This window comes from Danio aesculapii, chromosome 1, assembly GCF_903798145.1.
Source record: "Danio aesculapii chromosome 1, fDanAes4.1, whole genome shotgun sequence".
Lineage (NCBI taxonomy): Eukaryota > Metazoa > Chordata > Actinopteri > Cypriniformes > Danionidae > Danio > Danio aesculapii.
This window is the reverse complement of record NC_079435.1, coordinates 26,005,278-26,032,306: the sequence shown is the minus strand read 5'-3', so window position 1 is coordinate 26,032,306 and position 27,029 is coordinate 26,005,278. Positions and strand designations below refer to the sequence as shown.

The 27,029-nt window shown below is 35.4% G+C and overlaps 1 protein-coding gene across 1 annotated transcript in view; it reads right to left on the bottom strand.

The window, feature by feature from the left end:
- The window catches only part of pibf1 (progesterone immunomodulatory binding factor 1), a 61,425-nt gene that overhangs the window by 6,402 nt on the left and 27,994 nt on the right, over positions 1-27,029 (bottom strand). The window contains exons 15-16 of the mRNA XM_056457999.1: positions 18,841-18,971; positions 13,554-13,638 (exon numbers count right to left, since the gene is read on the bottom strand). Of these exons, the coding sequence (XP_056313974.1) occupies positions 13,554-13,638; positions 18,841-18,971 (216 nt within the window). The remainder of the gene's footprint in view (positions 1-13,553; positions 13,639-18,840; positions 18,972-27,029) is intronic.

Here is a 27,029-nt window from a genome sequence, read left to right as displayed (position 1 = left end):
TAAAAACCCAATTAACCTAGTCAAGCCTTTAAATTACACTTTAATCTGAATAATAGTATCTTGTATAATATTAGAATCTATTTAGTTGATTGTTGAATAATAGTATCTATTTAGTTATCAGAATTCTTAAACAAAACACAACTTGTTAAAAAATCCTTCACTGTTAAACAGCACTAGGGAAATGTTTTTAAAACAATTAAAATGTTACAAGATATAAATAAATTATAAAGCTAAGAAAAGCTAATATACTGTACACTACCGGTAAAAATTTTGGGGTCAGTTGGATTTTTAAATGTTTTAAAATAAGCTTCCCCTGCTTACCAAGGCTGCATTTGTTTCATCAAAAAATGTCATTTACAGTACAATACAGTACTAATTGTAAAATGTTATTGCATTATAAAATAACTGTTCAAAAGTAGTTTAGAATTAATTTTATCATTTATTTCAGTGATTTTAAAGATTAACTTTCAGCTTCATTACTCCAGTCTTCAGAGTCACATGATCCTTTAGAAATCACTCTAATATTAGTTATTATTATTGTTATTATTATTATTAATATTAATGGTACACTGAAAAAAATTATTCAAAGATGATTCCTTGGATTTACAAATTTTTTACGTTAAGTGGTTGTAAACAATTTATTTGGGTTGAATTTAAACAAACAAATTAAGTTGAACATTGCTGAATTTAATTTGTTTGTTGAAATTCAACACAAATAAATTGTTTGCAACAGTTTTGCATGCAACACTTTTTTCAGTAATGGTCATAAAAAGCAATAATGAGTAATAATTTAATTTGAAACTACATACAATAAGAAAGCAGCTATTTACAATTTATAAATAATTAACAATCTTTTTTTAAACATTTAATAAATGACACCTTGATGAACAGAATAAAAAAAAACATGAAAAAAAGACCTCAAACTTTTGATTCGTAGAGTATTTATGTATGTATGTATGTATGTATGTATGTATGTATGTATGTATGTATGTATGTATGTATGTATGTATGTAGTTATGTACAGTAGGGTAATAATAAAGACAAACAGTTGCTGACAAAAGTGTATTAATAAGAGAGTTAATGTATGTTTATGATTCTTGTGTTCAACCACAGTCTTGTCTCAGCTACAACTTATCAGCAATTTGTGGCTGCACTAAAAAAAGAAAAGAAAATCACTTCATGTTTTTACCTGACTTGTGGGAATAAATTAAAAATGTTTAAAGAAAAAGTCATCGGCTGTCAGATCGCACTGTAAGTTGCTGTGCATACTCGTGTTTCAACACGCTGATAAAAATCACAGACGCCAAAAGCTTTTCTTAAAGCAAAGCGCTGGTGACAGATATAGAAGATACACCTTTAAACCTATAGCATAATCCATAAAAATATGCATACTTGCCCTTAGTGCACAACGCTTTAAGTCTTAAAATAAAACTGGGGAAAAGGGGACAGACATTCCATATTATGCAACAGGAATGTGGTTACAAAATGGAAAAATAAAAAGAAAAAAAAAATCACTGATGAAAGAAATGCAAGCCTTAGTGTCAACTGCAAATAAATAAATGTTAAATTATTAATTATTAACCTAATTAACCTAGGTAAGCCTTTACATTTCACTTTAAGCTGAATGCTAGTATCTAGTATCTTACTAAAACACTAGTAACTTACTAGAATACTAGTATCATGGGTTTCTGCAGGCTTCACAGAGTTAAATTTATGACTTTAAGACTGTATTAATCTTTAAATATATCCATTCAAAACTCTATTACCCTTACCAAGAATAGAAAAAACATACAAAACAATTACTTAATAATAATGCTTTAATAATGAAGAAATATATGGGTCAGGTCAGTATCCTCAGCAGTAATAAATTACCTTTTAAGCAAATGTTACTGTAAGGAAAGTAAGTGCTATTTTTAAAATAAAATGTTTACACTTTTATTGAGATGTATTGTTGATGATTGGGTGTCAATGGCCAAATTGAGTAGCTATACATGAACAAAGGAAATTGAAGACCTGTTAACCAAAGATTTAAGACCTACAAACAGAACATTTCAGTAGATTTAAGACTTTTTAATGTCTAAAATTTAGCTTTTGAGATTTAAAACATTTTAGACTTTTTAAGACCCCGCGGATACCCTTAGTATCTTACATTAAATGTTACCAACTAAATTAATCTCTAGAAAATAAAAAATAAAGAAATAAAATAAATAAAAATATCAGTTTTATTTGCAGACGTTACTATTCACACGTACGACGGCAATGTAAAATATTCCCCGCTAGCACATGATCACCAGCTTCAGCAGCGAATGTAGATCAGCCTGATGCGTCGGAGTCATTCAATATTTCTATTTATCACTGAGCGACCATGTGCGCTGGCATGCCAAAAAGCGCCAGTGAGAGGCAGCTGTCTGTGAGGATTGCATGCTTTCTGCCAACATGCCACTGGAAGTTGTGAAGTCGGCACAATGTGTGCCAGCAGTATTTGGTTGAAAATAGCTCCAGATTGCACCGGTGCTTAATCGGTTACGCTCTGCCCTTAATATCCCGAGAGTTCAGAATGTCAGAAGAGGTGAAGTGTGCGCCATCATCTGCTTTTCAATAGAGCTGATACAGATTCACTCCATTCAATATGAACTAAAGTTCTATATGTGCTGATGAGGCAGGTATTTTGAAAAGCCGTAGGTGAAGGGAATGTAACTTATCAGCTTTGAACAACACCATGATGAGCAAACAATCAGTTTATGTAATCAGCATGTTGGATGCAGGAGAGATGGGCAGGAATAAAGATCTTTGGACAGGGGATTAATTGTTATAACTGGGCACTGTTCACAGTTGGTATTAAGATGCGTTTTCTTCGATCTGATCACAAGTGGATAAAACAGACACATTAACACTCTGCATTAAAAGCTGTATGTTTTGTCCACTTTTAACGATGTCTTTGATGAGAGATGAGTATAGGCTTTCTATAATCTTTAAAGGGGTGGTCCACTACGATATCAAATTTTAAACTTTAGTTCATGCGTAATGTAGCTGTGTGACTTCTCTGAATGTAATTTGCTTAAAGTTCAATGCAAAGTGAGACATTGGGTTTTACAGAGTTAGCTTAGCAAAGCCTACAGCAAACGGAGTTTTAGGACTACAAAAAAATACACCCAGGTAAGTAAGACCACAAATGCTTCAGGTTAAGCGCATTCACCACCTGCATTCACCACGCGAAGCGAAGGGGTGTGGCCAGTGGCTCTGTAATGTTATAGCAGAGAAAGCTAAAATGCCATCCAAACGTTGCTATTTCCACAGAGCTTCTTCTGTTTCTGTATTTGGGCTTCCAAAGGACACGACACAAAGTGCTTACAATTTAATTTTAATTACTCATTCATTCTTTCATTCAGTTTCTTTTCGGCTTAGTCCCTTTATTAATCTGGGGTTGCCACAGCGGAATGAACCGCCAATTTATCCAGCATATGTTTTACTCAGCGGATGCCCTTCCAGCTGTAACCCATCACTGGGAAACACCCCATACACTTGTATTCACACACATACACTACGGACAATTTAGCCTAACCAATTCACCTATAGAGGAATTACCAATCTACACATGATGTCACATGGGTTCCCGGTTGCAAAAAGAGACCGGTTGCAATTTACTGCCGGTTTGAGAAAACCCCCCACACCCACTCTGAACTGCTCTTCACGCCACCATTAACACCACCATCCCCCGCCTCCCTCATACCTGCCCTACAGTTCAGTGAAGAGGAGGTGTGCCAGGTCTTCCGGAAACAGAAGAGGAAAAAAGCACCAGGCCCAGATTTTATAACACCAGCCTGTTTAAAATCCTGTGCTGACCAACTGGCCCCCATCTTCACCCTGATCTTCAACAGATCACTGGAGCTGTGTGAAGTGCCCTCCTGCCTCAAACGCTCCACCATCATCCCCATCCCAAAGAAACCCAAACTTACAGGACTAAATGACTACAGACCGGTGGCACTAACATCTGTGGTCATGAAGTCCTTTGAAAAACTGATGCTGGCTCACCTGAAGGACATCACTGAACCCTCACTGGATTCTCTTCAGTTTGCCTACAGAGCAAACAGGTCTGTGGATGATGCGGTTAATATGGGACTGCATTATGCTCTGCAACACCTAGACAGACCAGGGACCTATGTGAGGATGTTGTTTGTTGACTTCAGCTCGGCGTTTAACACCATCATCCCAAAACTTCTCCTGCCCAAATTAACTCAGCTCTCTGTGCCCACCTCTGTCTGTCATTGGATCAACAGCTTCCTAACGGACAGGCAGCAGCTGGTGAAGCTGGGAAAATTCTCATCTAGCATCCGCACAATCAGCACTGGCGCCCCCCAGGGGTGTGTCCTCTCCCCACTGCTCTTCTCCCTGTACACGAATGACTGCACATCAAAAGACTCCTCTGTGAAGCTCTTGAAGTTTGCAGACGACACCACACTTATCGGCCTCATTCAGGACGGTGATGAGTCTGCCTACAGACAGGAGGTTAAGGAGTTGGCTGTCTGGTGCAGTAACAACAACCTGGAGCTCAACACGCTCAAAACAGTGGAGATGATAGTGGACTTCAGGAGAAACCCCCCTGCTCTCCCCCCACTGAGCATCATGGACAGCATTGTGGCAGCAGTGGAGTCATTCAAGTTCCTGGGCACCACCATCTCTAAGAACCTGAAGTGGGACACTCACATTGACTCCATTGTCAAAAAAGCTCAACAGAGGATGTACTTTCTTCGTCAGCTGAGGAAGTTTAACCTCCCAAAGGAGCTGCTGAAACAGTTCTACACCTCCATCATTGAATCAGTCATCTGCACATCAATAACTGTCTGGTTTAGCTCAGCTACTAAATACGACCTCCAAAGACTACGTCGAATAGTTCGGACTGCTGAGCGAATCACTGGTACAACCCTTCCTACTCCCCAAGAACTGTATTTATCCAGAGCGAGCAGAAGGGCTGCCAAAATCACTCTGGACCCCTCACACCCAGCACACTGCCTCTTTGAACTTTTACCTTCTGGTCGACGCTACAGAGCACTGCGCACCAGAACAGCCCGACACAGAAACAGTTTCTTCCCTCAGGCAATCCATCTCATGAACACTTGATGATAATAATTGCGGAACCAACATCACTACTTGCTATACACTTTTATACACATATACACTTATTTAACAACACACTTTACATGCCAATTTGCACATAACAGCTGCACATACAACGTTGTATATAGTAATAAACATGTACATACACTTGTCAATCTGTATATTTGCACTCACTACTTACTTCTATTTTTAAAAAAATATATTTATTATCTGTTTTTTGTCCTGTCTCTGTAATCCTGTTGCACTGTAGAAGCTCTGTCACGAAAACAAATTCCTCGTATGTGTGAACATACCTGGCAATAAAGCTCTTTCTGATTCTGATTCTGATTCTGAATAGTAAACATGTCGTGTAGGATGCCAAATTCAAAGTCCAAAAATAGAAAACCGAACACCACACTACTTTTAACACCAACCGCAGACGTCTTTGGCTAAAAGGGAGTTGAATGGAGTGACGACCTAATTAAAAATGCTCGACTCTGCACTACAAATTTCACATCAGGTAAGTTCACGCTATGCTGAATCATACACATTACTCGTTTTTGATCGCAGCAATGATTTCAGCAAAACAGTTAAATATGGTTAATTAAACTGCAGACACTGAATGCTTAGAATGAAACGTAAAAGTGTAAGTGCACATACCCTGCCGTACAGGTGCAGTCCGCTGTCAGAATGCAGTTTTGCTTGTTGATGATTACCCAGGCCTTGTATAGCTCCGTCTTTCTTGCTTGTCTGTGGCTAGGCAGAACCTCGGTTTTTAACAATACAAAGTTTTGAATCTGGTAATCATGAAACATTAGTAGTCATCCAAAGACTTGTAGGTCTTTAACTTCTCTCTTGTAAAACACTTGGAGTTTCAATAAGATAGTTGTATATTTCAGGTTGGATGCTTGGCCATTTCGCCTTATCCAATATTTATTGGGAGGGTGCTATCGCAAATGGACCTGTCAGACAAACGCCGCTCACTTTAACGTTATTTTTGCTGAATCACTGTGCTTATCACTAGGTGACGAGCTTATAATACGCTGAAACCATTATGTAAATAATATATATATATAATATGTAATCAATATAACTTATTTCTAAGACAACAACAAACTCTATACCGCATCGGATGTCATTCCCTTGCTGTAAATGCTAACGCTCACGGTTTTTTCTGCAACCTCGCTGCGCGTGCATCCTAAATGTTTACAAACATGGTAATTTGTTTTTTTAGCTGAGCCAAGAGAAGGTTTACTATGGCTTAGTAAATGTCACAACATCTATATCACACTCTGCTGTGTAATCACAGCCCAATCAGAGTGCCTGTAGCTATTTTTCTATCCAAAGATGCAAATAAGACTGCACAAACACTTGCGAATAAAGTACTTTTGAGTCAAAGAGAAAAAAAATTGTAACTTCCAAATAAACCAACACTAAATATCAAAAAGAAAAATGGAACTTGCTGAGGTAAGAGAAGTCACTGTGGGACTTTATTCTTGCATTATAAATTACTTGTGCCTCATAAGATGAAATGCAATGCATGCAAAGTGGCTTTGGAGGCCAGAGATCACTTTTTGGGGAACAGCTGCTCCAGAGAGTTCTGGGAGGTATACTGAAACTCTTTAACGACAGACTTTTGCTAAGGAATTTTAGAATGACCAAAACAACATTTCTGATATTTTACAATGTGCTCGGTCTGCTAGTTTGTCCATTAATGCCGTCCCATCACACCCATTTTTGTTATCACCTGATCGGTTAAAACAAAATCACATTATTGATGCACATGCTGGAATTTATTCTGTAAATGTGTTTCCATCGTGGTTTATGCACATTTTTTATTAGATATAAAGGTTTATCCTATTTAGTTGTGCGCATACATTTTTTAATGCACATTTCCAACATTTAAGCACATCTTGCCATTTTCAGGATTTTTTTTTTTATGTGATATTCCAAAATGATAATAGGTAATGTGTGGGCAAGTTCAGTCCTGGAAATCAACAGTCCTCCACTCCAACATTAATCAAACCCACCTGAACAAGCTGAATTATGTAAATTTTCCACAGGCCTCCACTGGCTATGAGAGAAGAACAGTTTTGTAAACAACTGGCAGTCACAATAACCTATTTAATAGTAAGCAAAAAAAACAAGAACAAGTGACATAGACGGTATTTGTGGCCATTACTATTTTACTTAGCAAATGTAAAGCACAGATGAGGAAGTGCATTTTTCATACTTGAGAATATGTGCAGCACGCTTTGATGATCTGCTGAAAGAGTACCAGCTTATTCATTCAACATTCCAGTTTATTCATGTCAATAGTAACTTGGCGTTGTTGTTGTTTTGGATGATGTTCACCTGTCTGACCACAGCGGAATGAGTACATGAGCCAAAAAAAAAAAAAACACACACACACAAATCAAAACCTCTCATGTAACAGAAGGTTAAGTTTTAGAACACACCTACTGATTTGCCTAATTGCCATCAAGCAATGGTAGCTCAAAGTTGTTTAGGAGCCAAAGTTAACACCACCAGAATGTTTGCTTTAGAAGCAGTTTCAAACTGCCGAAATTAACCCAAATTGAACTTTAATACAATATGACCTTGTATGAGGTTGTTCTATATATTCAAGTTTAGAAGCCTTAAAAAGATCAAAACTCTTCAGAACTGAGGCTCTCAAGAATCGCGTTTGTCCACCCGTGGCTTACAGTATGGTGACCCCTCTCTATCATTGAAAGGGTTAACTAATGGACATGAGAGTGTCAAAACTAAACCTTGGAGAAGCCATCTACTCTAATAAGTCAATTTTTTTTCTCTTGTGGGTGTGCGCTGTTTACTTGCAGAATTAATGGGACCAGCATGCACTGTGGAATTTTTAGGGAAACAGCAGTATGATGCTCTGGGTAAGGTTCTGCTGGGAAACCTTATGCACGGCTATTCATGTTAATGTAACACATGCTACCTTACTAAACATTACTGGAGACCAGCAGAACTTTCATCTTGGTGCAAGATACCACAAGATAACTTAAGTGGAGTCCATGCCTTGAGGGCGAGCACTGTTTTGGCAGCACATTGATGGCCAGTAGCATATTAGATGGTGGTCAGAATGTTTTGCCTCAACTGTGTGTTCTAAAAGAGAAAATCAAATCAAAGGAAATTCAACACAAAAAGTGATACTGCACACTGACTTCTTAAACACTGAGGAAAGGGTCTCAGTGCAGCAAATTAGTTCAGTCCATTCAGTTTTGTGGTCTGTGTGCACGTTCCACTTCTAGGTTCTTTTAGTTAAAAATTTGATGGGTGAAACTAAAATTAAAACTACACTGTTTTATTATATACACAGTGCTCCGCATTTATAAGTACACCTCTCACAAATCTATCTTTTAAATAATTTTTTTAATAGGAAGCTAAACAATATTATATCTGTGCATATACATTAGATTAGTCAGTACTGAGGCCAAATCTGGAGCTTATCTAACAAAATAACTTAGGAGAACGGTCTAAAAACTAGTACACCCAAATTTATATGATATAGAAAAATATTAAATACAAATATAAAAAAGGAAAAATCAAGAGAAGCAAAAAAATTATACTTTTAAATCTTGAAATTTTGTAGGTTGTAATTTTTTTTTGCATTATTTTGCTTGAATTTAACTGTATTATCTTTCAATTTCTAAATATGTTTGGTGACTAAAATATTATTTTAATAAAAATATATCTGTTTAATAAATTTGTTTTGATTAAATGCACCCAAATACACTGCCTATTTTCACTAAGAAATGGATACAAATATTCATTTTCAAAATGGGGTGTGCTCAATTACGCTGAGCACTGTATAAGACTATGAAAAAAAATTCAGGATGAAAAATGAGGAGAAAAAAAAATGCGCTCAACTGAGTCCAATTTTTCTTTCATAAAGTTATAAAATATGCACATAAACTACAATGGAAACACATTTACTGACACACAAAAAAAGGCAAGTGATTTAGGCTGAACAGATGATGTGCTAACTGAACTTCCCAAAGAGAGATCTCATCGTAAATCATTTCAATGTTGTTTTAATAAAACAGGAAAAAAAAAAACAGTAAAGGTGCATCATCATAATGTTATTGTATAGTACCTTCCTGTAATCATCTAAATCAACATCAAGCACACACCTCCAAACACAAGATAGCTAAACATAGTTCGTCATCCCACATATCTCTGCTGCTCTGGTGAAGTTGATGCTTGTAATTAATATAATGCTTTTTCTTGCACATGGAGTTGAAACTTATGTCTTTTTTTGCATTGAAATTGCTTAATTTGCAAATATTTATGCAAAATTCAAATAAATGTAATTCAATTTAGGATTTACATGCAAACATAGCTACTGTCGCTATGGTAACAGGTGATCGTCGCCAAAAAAAAAATATATATATATATATATATCAACTTTGATTTGCACATTCATATAGGGAGTAAGCTGTTGTTTGAACAGGACACTTTGAGACTCACACATATAAAAATGCAGCTGTCAATCTCTAACATTGACAGTATGGCAACAGCCTAAATGCACAAAACATTAAAGTCAGTCCCCATGGGTCAAGTAGATTTTGAAGTTACACATCAGTTCCCCTAAATGAGGCAAATTATTAGCTGTCTGTCATCAAAAGAAGCAACAGGCCGCAAGGTTATTGCTAATCTGATGACTTGAGCATGGGAAACAGTTGACCTGAGAGACTGGATTTTCAAGTTACCTTGCATCTCACAAACTTCTAGGAACGTTGTTATCGCAACTGACTTGCACTGAAAGCATCCTAAACATACAAAACCGAAGCATCTATCAATCAGCTACAAGAGTACTGAGATTCCCATTTGGCATGACAGGCTTTATGATGAAGGTATGCCTTTTTTTACTAAGAAAAAAAATGGCAGGCAGACAGTGTAACCAGTATTTGGAAAGGCAGGCTGGATGACTGGAGGACAATGAAAGAGGACACACCTAGACTAGACTGTGTGTTTGTGTACAGTATGGAGGAACTTCTCTCTTACACAGCCATGTGTCAACAACTTTAATGGACATTACATAATGATAGTGCTGAAAAATGCACGTTAATCCTTTTTCTTAAGTTTGAATGTGAACATGTATGGGAATGCTTTAAAATGCTAATGAATCACAATAGTTTATCATTAACTGCTTGTAATCTTTTGATTTTGTTTAATTTGTCAGTTCTTTAAAATGTATGTTGTCAGATTTCTTAGAGTCAATCCAAACCTGTTAAAAAGAAATACTATTAGATTTAATCAGTTAAAAACTATGAATATATGGTATAAATACGCATATCTAGCAGTAGAAAAAGCCAGATCCAATTAGTTAAAATCTATGCCTACAAGCAAAATTGACACAGCTCCACTCTCCATACGATAGATTTAATCCAATGTGTTTTAAAGGGGTGGTCCAGAGTGTATTTTTAAGACTTAGTTGTGTTTATAAGATGCAACACAATGTGTGCTCATGCTTCAATTGTAGAAAATCACGTTATTTTTTCATATATCTTACTTTGATCATTTACAGCTACTCAGCTAACATGAAAACGCCATATTTCCTAGTTCCTCCAAAAGGCCCACCCTCAAGAGGCCCTGATTGGTCAGCTAACATAATGTGCCCCTACAAGCATGCGCCTTTGCGCTGTGTAAATACTGTCAGTCAGACAAGCTGTCAACCATATTAGTTTAAGCCTGAATCAGACAGAAAATGAAAAGGACACAGCTGAACCTCATGCCTGCTCTCTCAAATAAAACCTGACAAGCGTCTTTTATATATATTCGGGTTATAAGCATGTGTAAGTAATATGAAACGTTTACATATCTTTTGAGAGTTCTTTATTTGAGATGTAGAATGCACGAAAAGCGGCCACATAGAAAGACGCGCTGGGGAAGATTGAGTGTGTTTACAGGGGTTTGAGGGATAAATATAAATTTGTATCTAAATTGTTAGCGGTGCCAAACAGCATTTCTCGTTGTTTACATCCTTGTTTACGTCCTTGCTATAACACACTGTAAACACTAGAAACTGTGCATCTAATAGATCAATTTTAATAAATAAATATACTTACAGGTTGTGACTCACAATCAAGAGCTTCATCTTTTATGGTCTGAAAGCTGTCCTTTGTCAAATGCTAGAGCTATATATATTTTTATAATTCTCTGGAACATAATTAAAAGTAAATTGTAAGCACTTCTCTCATCGTGTCGTGTCTAGCTCTGTGGAAATAGCAGCGTTTGGATGGCATTTTAGGTTTCTCTGCAATAACAATACAGTGCCTCTGGCCATGCCCCTTTGCTGCACTGAGTGTTTGGTGCACATAGTGAATGCATAACCTGAAGCGTTTGTGATCTCGCTAGCCCGGATGTATTTTTTGTAGTCCCCAAACTTCGTTAGCTGTAGGCTTTGCTAAGCTAACTGTTAAAGCCAACGTCTCCCTTTGCATTGAACTTAGAGCATATTACATTCAGAGGTGTTGTTTATGTTTACACAGCTACCTTAAACATCAACTAAAGTTTAAAATATGATATTGTAGTGGACCACCCCTTTAAATTAATAAGAAGCAATAGGAACACATTGGATTTATTGATATTATTACATAAATGCTTATCTTATTAGTTTCATTTATCTTTAACTAAATATCAATCACAAAGTTTATTAGTTCAATTATGCTAAAAGCATTTAATCTAAATTGATGGAAGTTTCATATGTAATAAGAATACATAAATCTTGTTTGTTAGGCCAAAATATTTTTCGTAGTGTATCCTATAGGCTATATGCACACAGAGTTTTTCAGCCAGGCAGCCCAAGGGCTTCCGGTGAACTGTCTTTCCATTACAAAACTGTCACGTTTAAGATCTGATTTCTTTAAAAACCAGTGATCTTTACTGCCTGTTAGATATACGATATGAAGTGGGCCTAAAATCTGACTAAAAACACTGCATTAAATTCCATTCCCATTACCTGAATGTATTGTAATTACATTACAACATCGATGCTGTAAAAACAACTTTGTAAAATGTATTTTATTGTTGGCTTTAAAACTCTAGCTGTGCATAGAGCCCATTGACCTTGTTCTTCAATGCGGAAGTGCACTCATTTTTGCGATTGTTTTAGAACTTCCAATTCAGTTGCCTGTGTGAGAAATGACTAGGAATAATAAATGGCAAAAAACAGTAAAAGTACCTGCTCTTCAAACAAGTGTGTTCATGACTACACAGACAAAGCTGAATAATATAATAAGAAAATATCAGTTTTGAATTTGCTTTGTTTGGCATTCCACCTGATGAACTGAGTCTGACTCAAAGACAACAAAAAATTATTGCCTTTGCATCTTTACTGGCTCGCAGACAAATTTTATTGCACTGGAAATCTTTAAATCCAAATCTTTAAATCCATAAATACACTTGGAAAATTTTTTAAAGATTTTTATTAGAGGTTCTAGCAAAATTCTCATATGTTTGGCAACCCTTATTATCATATTTCTCTGCTATAAATGTACTTCCTGGGGACTAATGTGACTGTCTTGTATGCAACTAATTTTTTTTCTGTAATCCTTTTGTCTTTTCTCTCTCTGTCCAGACCTATGCTTAGTCTATGTTAGCCTACCATTGCAAGATAGCACATCATTATGCCTGATTGTATCACCCATTATTGTTGTCTATTTATTCATTTACTATTAATATTTAATTTAATTATTTTTATTTATTATTAATATTTTTGTATACAATTTTGCAGCTTTTTCAAATATTTTTTTTATTTTTACTTTTCTTTTTTACTATCTTTCATTAAGCAATTTTAGGGTTTGTTAAAGTGGGTTTATATAAAAAATATGTCTGTATAAATAATGTTATGTATACTTGGCAAAAAAAAAGAAAGAAAATATCAGTTTGCAACATTAGGCAGCATAATGAGCGGTTTATAACGTCTAAAAATGAAAAATGAATGGAAGTGAATAAAGTCAATATATTGATGCCAGTTGTGTTACTGCATCGCATACAAAAAAGGTCACATAGGTTAGTTGACAAGATATTGAGAAACTCGGTGTACTACATTTACAACCTTTTTCTGAATGGTCTTGGTTGAACTGTCAGATATCAATAGGAGATTACAAATATTGATGAGCAAAATACTTCATGTATGACTCACAGTATTCAAGCTTAATCATGTGCAGGAGCTGGACCAAGACCTTTTTCTTTAAACATTTATTATTTATTTGTTTATTGCAGACTATTAAGTGATACTGACCTGACCAAACACACTCAAATTGAAATGTTGGATTTAAAATAATGAAAGAAAGAAGAAATAAATGGCTCTTTTGAAGGTCCCTTTTTTCTCCAAAAGCTTTGACATTGTATTTTGAAACATGAGTATTTATTCTAAAAGACTTACTGCACTGTGCCATTTTATTTATCCTGTTAAACAGCAGTTACTGTACCTCTCTGTGGTTAAGCAGTCTCTCCAAATCTGCAGCCATGTTGTTTTTCACCTGCAATAGTGCAATCTTCTCTTTCCGCAGAGCACTGTGAAGAAACACAAACAAGTGAAAGTCATGCTAACAAGCCTGCTTGGTGATTTCTAAAATACTTTATACAATTTTTATAACTTAAACCAATTCAGTCTCTACTAACCAATCATTTGCGACTATATGTCTGTGTAAACAGTGTATAATAATAGCACGTGTATAGGCAACTGGGTGTGTCTTGGTTATATACAGAAAAAAGTGCACTGGCAAGTAAAACTGCTAAATATTACATAACCTTTATGTGAAAGCTACAAAGGTTCAAAATCTAGGTTTTACTCAGATTCTAGCCAGTTTGAGTACCTACATTTTGAAGATATAACAGTTTTGCAGTCACTTTATTAGGTACACCTTATTAGTACCAGGTTGGATCTCCCTTTGCCTTCAGAACGGCCTTAATCCTTCATGGCACAGATTCAAAAAGATACTAGATTGATTTTTCAGAGATTTTGGTCAATATTGACATGATAGCATCACACAGCTGCTGCAGATTTGTCGGCTGCACAAAGGTGCTCTATTGGATTGAGTCTGGTGACTATGGAGGCCATTTGAGTACAGTGAACTCATTGTCATGTTCAAGAAACCAGTCTGAGATGCTTTGCGCTTTATGACATGGTGCGTTATCCTGCTGAAAGTAGCCATCGGAGGATGGGTATATTGTGGTCATAAAGGGATGGACATGGTCAGCAACCATACTTAGGTTGGCTGTGGTGTTGACACGATGCTCAATTGGTACTAATGGGCCCAAAGTGTGCCAAGAAAATATCCCCCATACCATTACACCATCACCACCAGCCTGAACCGTTGATACAAGGCAGGATGGATCCATGCCTTCCTGTTGTTGATGCCTAATTCTGACCCTACTGTCCGAATGTCGAAGAAGAAATCAAGACTCATTAGAACAGGCAATTTTTTTCCAATCTTCTATGGTCTAATTTTGCTGAGCCTGTGCGATTTGTTGCCTCAGTTTCTTTGCTGACAGGAGTGGCACCTGGTGTGGTCTTTGGCTGCTGTAGCCCATCCGGTTCGACATGTTATGCGTTCAGAGATGCTCTTCTGCACACCTCGGTTGTAACGAGTGACTATTTGAGTTACTGTTGTCTTTCGATCAGCTGGAACCAGTCTGGCTATTCTCCTCTGACCTCTGGCATCAACCAAGCATTTGCGCCCACAGAACCTTCGTTCACTGGATATTTTCTATTTTTTGGACCATTCTCTGTAAACCCTAGAGATGGTTGTGTGTGAAAATACCAGTAGATCAGCAGTTTCTGAAATACTCAGAAACTCATGTTCAAAGTCACTTAAAACAACTTTCTTCCCCATTCTCATGCTTGGTTTGAACTGCAGCAGATCGTCCTGACCATGTCTGCATGCCTACATGTATTGAGAGGCTGATTTGAAATTTGCGTTAATGAGCAGTTAGACAGGTATACCTAATAAAGTGGCCGGTGCGTGTATGAATATATGTATAAAGAAACTTTTAAAGAAACTTGCTTTTAGAATGCTTTTAAATAAAATCACATTTTTTATTTTAATGCAGACAACAAGCTTACTTTACATGTTATATATAATATGGTCATTAATGAAGTAAATACTTTACACCGAAACAGTAAGAACAGCTAACAAAATCCATTCAAAAGATATGTTGTCTTCAAGTCAACCTACATGAGTTGAAAAGTCAAGTGCAATGCAGCACTGAAAGTCATAAAGGACAAAAACTGTATTTCAACAGAGCAAATCTTCTTTGTCAAACGTATCGCTTGAGTAATGAGTGCTGACAAACAGTGAGCTGCAGGTATTTATCTCTTAGTTTACTACCTGACAGTCCATTTTGTACAGAGTTAACCACTGAGCTGTAAACAAACTCACAAGCTGGAGGGCTTGACAGAGGCAGTCAAGAAAATAAAACTCTTCAAACGAGAATAATGTGAAATCCCTGGCCAATAAATAAATGGCATACACCTTACTGACTGCATACTAGCATCTGTTTGCACACCATATGTCAGTACTAATCTCTCCATCTGCATTTATTACTAATTAATTATTTTCACTTTTTAACACTATTAAAAATATCTTCACGAAGAAGGTCTGAAAACTTTCTTTTGTGAATTGGTGCTGCAAAATATGTGAAAAAAATTGTTACAGTTTCTGAATCATGTTTTAATGTTTGCCTTTGTATGTTTGATACTGTTGTTGCTATTATTATTTGTAGAATTTTATAATCATTTATAAAATGCTAACGTACTAGGCCTTCCTGTAGAAGTATCAGGGGCTACGTTTACATGCACCAACTTCATCAATCTGAATTAATTTAATAGCAAATCTGTTTACATGTACTTTAAACATTTTAATCAGACTCAAATATTTCTTTATATCCCTTTTATGATACATTCTGATTAAAATATCGCATGCATCATAGTGTGTGACATCCTACAGAGCTACAAAATAAAAGTGGACACAAGCATGTTTTATAAACATAAAATGAATAATGTATATGGAATATAAATGGTTTGTAGTAGGTGAGCTGCATCATGATTTCTCATCCGTGAAAAGAGTACCTTCATATATCTAGCTTTAAAACTCTTATAATGAGGAGCAAAACAATTTATTATTTCTATCCAGATTTTCTTAATGTCTTCTTCGTTCTAATTTTAGATTGTACTTCCACTATTTTCATTTTATTTTATTTTTATTATTCATAAGACAAATTTAAACTTATATTAAGGTCACAGTACATTTCTAAAATAAAGTGCTTCATTATAGTATAATGAAAATACACAGCCAGCGGTTTTACATGCTTTACCATGCATTTAGCAATTTATGCGTAGGCTAATGTGTCAGCATTACTCTCTGCATGTGCCCCAGAGTCTTATGATTTAAAAAGTTGTAGAATTTAAGCAAATTACAAAAGGAATAAATCACATCCTCCAATCCAATCGAAATTTACATTAAAGTGTTTTAATCTGAACCATCAATCCAATTACAACACTATATTTGCGTGCATGTAAACGTAGCCAGTGAAATTATTTCTGTTATCATTGGGGTTTTTTTTTGTCAGTGGCACTTCATATGGTCTGGTTATTACTAACGTCACCAAAATTTTTACCCCACTATAAGTCATTTTCTTGGTTTTAAAACAGGTTCAACTAGTGCTTCTCACATAGTTCAAAAATGCAAAATGAAAGGTCTCACGTTGGGAATGCGATCTATGCTTTACTTTACTTTTCTGTCAGTTTTTTTGATGGGTAGATCTTGCCTTTTAGCAAGACTGAGGTCAGCGATCTTGGGCTTAAAAACTTGTGGGCCACAGCGTTGCAGTGTTAGAAGGAGGAGGGTTCAAGTTTGCCTAGGTCTGTGTGCACAACAAGTGGATAAGCATGGTTTCACTCAGACGCCATGACAAAATGGCTAAAGATCCATTTGAAGAGTGAATAATCTAATTGAATTGACATACTTTTAAGAAACAATAGCTTTATTTAGGCAGCAATTTTACCCCTTTTTCAAGATTTAAGATAGGTCTTTTGTGTCTCCAGAATGTTTCAACTCAAAACACTCATCAGACAGTTTATTATACCTTTCAGAATATTGGAATTTCTGCTCTAAACACAATGTTGCTGTGCCTTCAATGCTAGTTGTCCACGTCCACTATTGTGGCTGTCAGAGTATGCCTTAATCTTCACCTCGCCTGGATCAGATAAACAGCACAGTGACAGACATGAAGGAAGCAGATCTCACGTAACGTTTGTGAGAAATACTTCAGTAGGAACTTTCCCAATGATTATTTGATCTATTGGTTGTGGAGTTAATTCAAGCCTTTCTGCAATGATGAGTCACACACATGTCATTACAACGTTCATGCACACACGGCGCATGCGTTTAACTTCGCACCATTTTTGCACGGCAAATGGAACAGGATACACTTTAATATCCACTGCTGTATGCATATCCTTTATGTTAATGTATTTAACATCCACAAACCGGGATTGAAGCGTCTACTTTTATAATTGTACTGACATGCAGCTGTGGTGATAAAGACGGTACAATCGTTGTAATTACAAACATGTACTGTTGTAAAAATGTTTTAAACTGGTAAAGCTCATTCTTGATCAGATTTGATGATGATCACAGCAAACTAAACAGATCTTTCAATCCTGTTTGCTTTGCATATGTCCTGTCTTGTTGATATGATTATACGCATTTCAACAGAGACATGTTAATACGTGGCTGTCAATCAACTCGGTGGGCAGGGAAACCGTACTCCTGCGTCACGTTGCGGTCGGCCTCAAAATTGGAGGGATTTGGATCCTATTTTTATATCACCCCAATATTACTGTGGACACACTATACCTACACACAGTTCTGTCCAAACAGCTTTCAGAAGATGATTTTCATCATAGGTGCCCTTTAAAACACAATCAGATGTTTTCATTCGCTTAGAGCTATGTTACACACCTGCATTTCGTTGTCTTGTACTTGTACATGTGTGATGACAATAAATTGAATCTAATCCAATCTAAAATGAAAGCTAATTTTCAAAAATCCATAATAGGGGCACTTTTGGTCATATGATCTTACAGTATATGACTTAAAACACCTTGACATTCGTCCCATCGCTTTCCATCACAATATATAGGTGAAGTTCTGAAATGATCCTTATTCAGGACAACTACAAAAGCCTTCTAATAAAAGTAGAGTAATTTGCATGTTTCTCACATTAGCCCCAGAAGAACCAAGTCAAAATAGCACAAATACAGGTGCAAACCTGCTTGTACAGTTTGCATACACAGGTAAGGGATTACACCTGTCATTGACAAGTGACACAGCCAAGAAAAAAACTTGTAAAAAGTATCCAGCCACCCATACATGCACGCACATGCACTAAGAAGCTGTCAGGTAGGCATGGCTGCTGACCTTTATCGGCAGGTGTATAACCTTTGTTCCTTAGCGAAGTGGAATGTATTTAAGATATTCCAGATATTGGCTACTATCTTTCCTGTGTCAATACAAATGCATGCTTTGGAACACGCATGCATTAGGGTTTAAAAACCGTTTGCGCTATTGTGAAAAAACAATGTCAACATTTCCATGTAGGCTCCACCTACATCCTTTCAAAATAAAAGCTTTGTAAAGATTTCAAAGGGTGCTGTTGTGTTTAAAACAGGATGTATCCGTAAACTGTGATCATTATTTACTTCCCCTTTACCTCATTTCCTCTTCTAAGCGTGTGAGACGGTCTTTCAGTGTGTGGATTTGAGAGTCTCTCTGGCGTACGGTTTCAATCAGGTAGCTGTGTGGCTGCTGGGCCTGTTGGAGAAGCTGATTGGCTGCGTTCAGCTGAAAGAAAGAAACAGTTGTAAATATTTATATATACAGTACTGTGCAAAAGTCTTAGGCCACTAGTATTTCCACACACCCCCTCCCCCCAAAAAAAAAGGTTTAAAGTCAGTTTAAAGAAATTTATTTCAATATTTTTTAGTCTTTACATTTCCAAACATCAATTTTGTCATTAATTGTAATTATACAGTGAGATTATTGTCTGCACAAGGAGTCCACACAGAGATCTGATCTGATCATCATCCAGTCTGTCTGGAATGACATGAAGAAACAGAACAAACTAAATGCAGAAGAACTTTGGCAACATCACTAAGATGCTTCAAAAAACCCACCTACAAAGCTACCTGAAAAACTTTGGGCAAGTGCACCAAGTGTTTTAAATGCAAAGTGTGGTCATACCAAATGTTGATTTGATTTAGTTATTATAAGTTCACTGATAAATAAAATGTATTCATTCATTATTTTTGAAAGCATCCTTATTTTGCAGCATTGTTACACAAGTGCCTTAAACTTTGAACAGTACTGTAGCTTTGCAGGTAGGTTTTTTGAAGCATCTTAGAGATGTTAAGTTCTTTTAGATTTAGTTTGTCTCAGTTTGTTCAACATTTGCTATCGCATTATTCAAATTTTAATTTATTGTCTTTAGCATTAAAATGCAGTTAACATGAACTAACAATAAACAACTTTATTTAACTAATGTTAAATAAGATGAATGAACACTGTAACTAATGCATTGTTCATTGTTTATGTTATTAAATATATTAGACACATCTAAAGCCTGGTGCTTAAACCGATTAATTACAATCCTGTTTGCCACTACTGTATCAACCCATCCATCATCAACAGTCGAGAATGACAAGATATGAAGTATGAAAAAGAAAATGACTTGTGGACCAGTTCACAGGTAACACCTTATTTCACATGGGCTGCTGTGGAAAGGTGAGGCTCTGCATGCTGCTGTGTGGGTGGCTAAGTGAGCAATCTAGAGGAATTCTGTTAAGAAAACTGGGTCTTCATCCTCAAACAATGTGCCAATCAGTCATGTCTGACATCTAGTAAAGGTCTGTTTGCTAACAGCGGAGGCAGGGTTCACGATAAACTCATTAACACTGCTCAACGGCTCTTCCGATTGGCTCAGGATAAGCCGGAGCGGGTGTCTGATAGGGTGAAGAAAAGGGGCAATGGCTTCATTCCTACAATGGACGAAACACGCGACTGAGAAACGTGAGACATGTAAACACAGCACAAGCATACGGGCCGAATACTGTACATCAACACACTGATGATTCAGGTGCTTTGTGAGAACACCAAGCATGACAGTTACGGTCTGCTATGATCTTGTTATGACAGCTTTAGATGACAATGAAAGGAAAATCTCAGATGTTATGTCTGAGGAACAAGTCTTACATATCCATTTTTTTTTTTTTTTGTGGCTAGTTTTTAAAGACGCAATTAAGTTTTCCTCCCTCTGGCCATTCCTTATTAGCCTGATAATCCAGATCAACTGATCACGCAACAAAATCTTTTTGTTCGGCACTTTTTGTCTCATCACACTCATAAAAAGAGAACAAGAATTTCGTTGGCGACAATGTATTATTACTACCCCATCTAAAAAGAGTGGATCTGTTCATTAATTCATGAATCATTTTACTTTTATGGAGAACACCATGTACCAGGGTTAAAACGTGCTGTAGGAAGGCAGAGGAACAAGCACAGACTTGTGATGTCTCGTTAATAAAAGAGGATCTAAACTAATCTGGGCAACTGTCGCTCTCATTTATGCGAATTACTGCATTAACTGTTTGCATATAATTTCATGCATTTGTATAGCTCCTTCTAGTAAATGAAATCAAAATCAACATATTCACATGTGCTGTTTTTTTATATTTAAAGGTATAATTTTATATATGTAAGATGTTATTTCTTTGATGGCATGGCAGAATTGTATTTTCATCATCATCATAATCATTAAATTTTAATACATTTAAAACTAGATCCCTCAGAAATGCCTCTTTTCAGTGGTGTAAAGTAACAAATTACAAATACTCAAACTACTCTTTTCTCAGGAATTGTTATTTACTAAGTAGTTTAACAAATGCATACTTTTACATTTCCCTGAGTACTTTTTTTGGTGCAGTATTGGTACTTTCACGACTATTTTTTCCTGTCTATGGGAATTAGCAAAAGCAGTCCTGTGATTCCTGTCCAATCAAACAGAACAATCACAAAGAAGGTAAATCGCATCAAAATGAACTACCTCAAGACATGGGTGATTTATAATTCCAGGAAACTGTTTGGAAGTATTAAAAGTGTCCAAGAAGATGTCCAAAATATTTACATGTAATGACAGAGAAACTGTTTAGATGCACGTCACTGATGAGAAGATGGCGGATGTCTACTGTATAAGGCCTGGGGCCTCAAACACTGAGGAGGCACAAAACGTCAACATGACGTCAGATTGACGTTTTATCCCAACATCGTGAGGACATCGCATTTTGTTTGGAAATGAAAACCCAACGTCAGGCTAAACCTAAAATTAACCAAATATTAACGCCTTATGATGTTACAGCTTGACGTTGTGTGAACGTTCCCACTTTGACGTCTATCAGATGTTGGATTTTGGTTGCCATATGTGATGAATAAATATCAGTATTTGATGTCAATATGATGTTGGTTTAACAATATGGCTCAATGCTGGATTTTGGTCACTTTCTAACACAACCTAAAATCAACCAAATATCAACGTCATGTGATGGCTAGACATCTACTTTTAGTCACCTGACTTCACAGCCATAATCTAACCCATATTTAAAGTCTTATGATGTTGTGTGCCTGCTGGGCACTACAGAATGTTACGTTTACACACATCCACAAAGTACATGTAAATGCATCAGCTTTTTACAGTGTAATACTCACTACTCTTGAGTACTTTTGAAAGGTCCTACTTTTTACTTATACTTTGAGTAATATTTACAACAGATACTTTTACTCGCACTACATTTTTAGGCAAGTAACGGTACTTTTAAGTATGATTTTTCAGTACTCTTTCCACCACTGCCTCTTTCTATAATGCTTATTTGGAGCCTAAAGAACATATCTTATTATATCTTGAAGTCTGCATAAACCTGAAGTTGAGAATTTTATTTAATTATGTTGATTTACTTCCAACTGAAACTGAATATTGAGTAGGGTGTAGGAGCTTTCTTTTAACACATCACTCCTTCATTGCAAAGTAATATTAAGGGGCTTGGATAAGAATATTGTGGCTGAAACCTTCAAACTGTCAAACTGACGTCAACTGAAGGACAAAATTCAAACGCAGAAACAAATGACTTTGATTGAAATTCACCAAAACAATCTTTTTGTGTGTGTGTGGAATTACTTGCATAGATGAATTTTTACCTAAACTATAACATTATGTGAAAGCAAAATATTGGTTGTAAATTTTTATTTGACATGGACTAATATTTTTGTGGGAAAAGATACATATTTCTGTTTTTTTTTTTTTTTTTTGGATGATTAGAAAGTTATATTTAACTAAAAAAAGCCTTCACTATCAGTTTTGATCAGCTGAATAAAGCCTGCGACACACCAACATCTGTCTTCTGTCTGTGCCATCTTGGCTTTGCTCAATACTCTTTCATCAGTTATGCTTTTATTCTTGTGCACTGATTCGTTTACTAAACTGAATATCCAATCAATCTCTCATCAACGCCCTTGTAGAAAAATTTCAACATGCCGAATCGGACGTCTGGTACAAACCACAAAACTGACCCAAAGTACAACAATAGTGTACAAAAGTGGCCTGCTCTCATTAAAAAAAAAGAGAGAAAAGTATTATAAATATATTGAAATAATAATGATAACCCCTTGATTACTTTAACCCTTGAGAGACATGAGAATATTCATTGTTTTTGCTTTTTCCCAGAATAGGAATCGCAAAATTGGACCCATCAAACAACTACTTGACTACTACTTGACTACTACTTGAACATTGAAATAAGGATGGGGGAACATTGAAATAAGGATGGGGGTTTGATGAGCAGCATAAACAAAATTATAATTAATGTAAACTAATTGTATTTTTGTCAATTTACAGCACAAGGCAAAACCCAGTGGATATGCCATTCACTTGTTGCACTGCATTCCTAAATGACCCGCCAAATAACCCCTTCCCATCATGCTTCACATTTTGTATTTCTCTTATTGAGCTTATTAAGCTATGTGGAAGTGCACAGTTCAATGTTTGCATTACTAATGTTCTTTTTAACATTTTTTTTCTAATTTCACTCTGATATATACAGTATCACAATAAGAAATAGCCTGGTTCCAACTTCAGTTCAGGTTGAGCTGGCAACTGGGCTGAACCAGATGTTTTTACAAACATCAATAAGCATTAATACTGGTATAGATTTCACAAAAATTACTGTACATACCTCTACTTTGAGACATTTATCTGAAAATACATGACTCACAGTTTAGTAAGAGAACACATGAGTAACAGCACTACATGATTCAGTTTAGTCAGTAAAAGATTCCTAAGACTGATTCAAGCCAGTTACAGTACTTTTGGAGTAACAGACTGCGGCATTGAGTTTTGTTTTTCTCAAATACAACTCAAAATATAAGCTTGACAGCATTTCTAGGATTTACATTTTTTAAAGACATTTTAAGACTACTATAAATGAAATTTTAGACTTATACAAGGCTAAATATTAAGTATTTTTTTCGAACATCCCAGTTAGAAAAGATTTTCACTTGCCCTATCAAAAAATAATTATAATTTAATACATTTTATAATACAATAACAATAATTTTGTTAGAATTTTTGTTAAATAATTTTTAAATATATCCATTCACAAACACTATAACCCTTACCAAGAATAGAACAAAGCATAGCTGTTAATTAATTCAGTCTACAATAATATTAATCAAAAATATAGATCAGGTTAGTTTCCTCAGCAGTAAATAAATGGAGAACCTTTAAGCAAATGTTACTGTGAGGAAAGTAATTGAATGCTATTTTTAAATAAAAAGTTAAAACATTTATTGAGATGGATTGTTGGTGATTGTATGGGTGATAATGGCCAGATTGGGTATAGCTACTCATGAAGAAAGGAAAATTAAGACCTGTTAAACAAAGATTTAAGACCTACAAACAGAACATTTCAGTAGATTTAAGACTTTTTAAGACCTGAAATTTAGCTTTTGAGATTTAATACATTTTAAGACTTTTTAGGACCCTCAGATACCCTGTTAATGTGGCTTCTCCTGACATGGCTTGATGACAAGCGGTTTATACCAGGATAGATTTCAGTGTTTTTACCATTTGTCATCTGGTTTTATTATTTAATTTTTCTGTGAACTTTCCTATTGTTAAAACCCAGAATGATTATTAAAACAATATTATTGATATTACTATTATTATTATTATAGTTTTTATCATTGGTGTGAACGGGCCTTTAAAAATGGCAAGCTGCCTAGTCCAGCATTCAAGCATATAGATTTTGGCAAGAGATGTGCAACATTATATCCAATACATATTACATATAATTCAAGTTACTGGCTTTCCAAGAACTACTAGAGACATGTCTTCTGGGCAACTCTCTCTAACCAAAGGCATTTATACAATAAAACTTCAAGAAATTTAATTACTGATTGCCAAACAATTTACTATGTTACATAGAAACGAAACAGCATCATACTGTTGGAATGTGTATTTCAGAAATTCAGATACAGTCCTATAAAATCTAAGATTTATTTATTTAGCATATGCTTTGTCAACAACAAATCCTGGCCAAAACAATAAATAGCATATTTATGTTACAGTATTTATGGTTTTCAGTCACGTGACTGGTGTGAAAACCTGGAGGGCAAAAGTCAGAAACCTGTCAAGTTTCACTGCGTTTTAACCTGATGTGACTTAATTTAACAAAAAAGAACTATAAAAAAAATAAATAAAAATTGCATTAAGCTAAATCAACTCTAATACAAGTAAAAGCCTGGTAAAAGTGAATGGCAGTCAGTGAATGATAGCCTTTTTGTCCTCCAAGTGAGAGGCATAACATTGTGAAGTCACAAGAAAATTAGGAATATAATAGCTATGTAAACATTTTCCCCATGCCCCCCTTTTCTGAGTTTATTTATCAGTTATCTGCTTGTTAAGACGTGACATATGGAATACTGTTTCAGGTTCATCTAAATTACGAAAAAACACTATTTATGACCTTTGTTTGGTCATATCAAACATTTAAATGAATCTCTTACAAAATTATAGTGTACACTCTAAACTTTTTTCCATCATATACCAATAAGTGAATAATTTATATATATATATAAAAAAAATATCTCTTTCTGGCCATCTGATATTAGTTATGCATACACATACATACATACACACATACACACATACATACATACATACATACATATATATATATGTATATGTATATATATATATATATATATATATATATATATATATATATATATATATATATAGCGATAATGGTAATTTCAAAACGTATTACAGCACTCTGTGAGCGTTTAATTAGTACAATTTCTTGAGCATCCCCCTATAGTATGGTATGTCAGACTTAACAAGCAGATTGTGACCTTGTCCGCTTGTGTGTTGTATTTAAAATATTACAAGATTACTGGTCAATAAACAAATTAATTTAAAATCTAAGCTTAATTATCCAGCCATGTATAATAATAATAATAATGTAATACTTGTTGGGGGGAAAAAAAGAACGGTGACTCCATATAACCTACTAAAGAGCTTTTCCCAACATTTCCCATTGTAAACAGTGTGATAGTAAAAAATGCAATAAAGATGACCCTCTGTACCATTTTAAGAATGTAATCTGTACTGTTTTATTGTAACCTTGGACTGAACAGCAATTAAGGAAAAAACATCTTTAGTGAGAATCTAATCTGTGGATTTGGGTTAGAAACCAGAAAAAAAGACAAATGATTCTGCTATCACAGTAAGTCTGTTGTTAACTTCTGCTCCAGTGAATACTATGCATGTTATCACAGGTCATATACATGAATGACTCACTAAACACTTCCTTTATCTTTGGCAATATAGTCTATCTAATGAATAAGCAGCTGATGTTCTTTAAATCGCCTACCGAAACCAATTAACTGCTTTAACTGGTGACTAATAGTTCAAAAGTGCAAGGGATGGACTTATTGGCAGCTTCTGTACATTTTAAAGAGACACCCACTGACTTGTATTGAATTTTCAATATCTATTATTGAGAAAATATATTAAAATGGATTTTACCTACCATGGTGCAATAGGTAGCTTTTTGTGACTGTAAGGTCCTGCAAGGTTTCACAAGTCAAAGTGCAGGATAAAAAGTTACTCTCTCCCAAAAGAAAGATGATGCATGTGATTGACATCAAAACAGACACAAAGCAAATCCCCTTTTTGATAAGATATATGACTGATATTGCTATCAGCAATGTCATAATTTTTGTGGAAACTACACAAATGCAATATAATTTTTTTTTGCAGTTGTTACACAAAATACACTTTCGTCAGTAGTGATGTTACAATTTACGGTTTACTGCAAATTCACTACTTTTGCGCAATTATCAGCAAACAAGTTGTAGCAAATACTTTAAGGTGACGACGAGTGGGGATGTTCAGATTGTGGAAGCTCCAATCTCATTCAAGTTAGAGGAGTGCCAGTATGTGAGAGCCAAATGTCTGGCCCGCATCGACACAGAGGTACATGTCATGTTCTTTGTTTAATGTCATCAATGTAATACGAGACTTGTAAATAATGAAAAAAAATGGTAAAAAACTATATAACGGTACACTAAAGTGAAAATTTGCTCCGAAGGTGCACCCATATCTGCTCATCTATGTGGTCTGTCTCATCTGTGAAGTCATCTCCACATTAGTGCACCGTCATAGCCACCAGTTTTTCCCAATATGATCAATGGCAGTGAATATGGCTATATTTTATTTATTTATATATATTTTTATATATATATATATATATATATATATATATATATATATATATATATATATATATATAT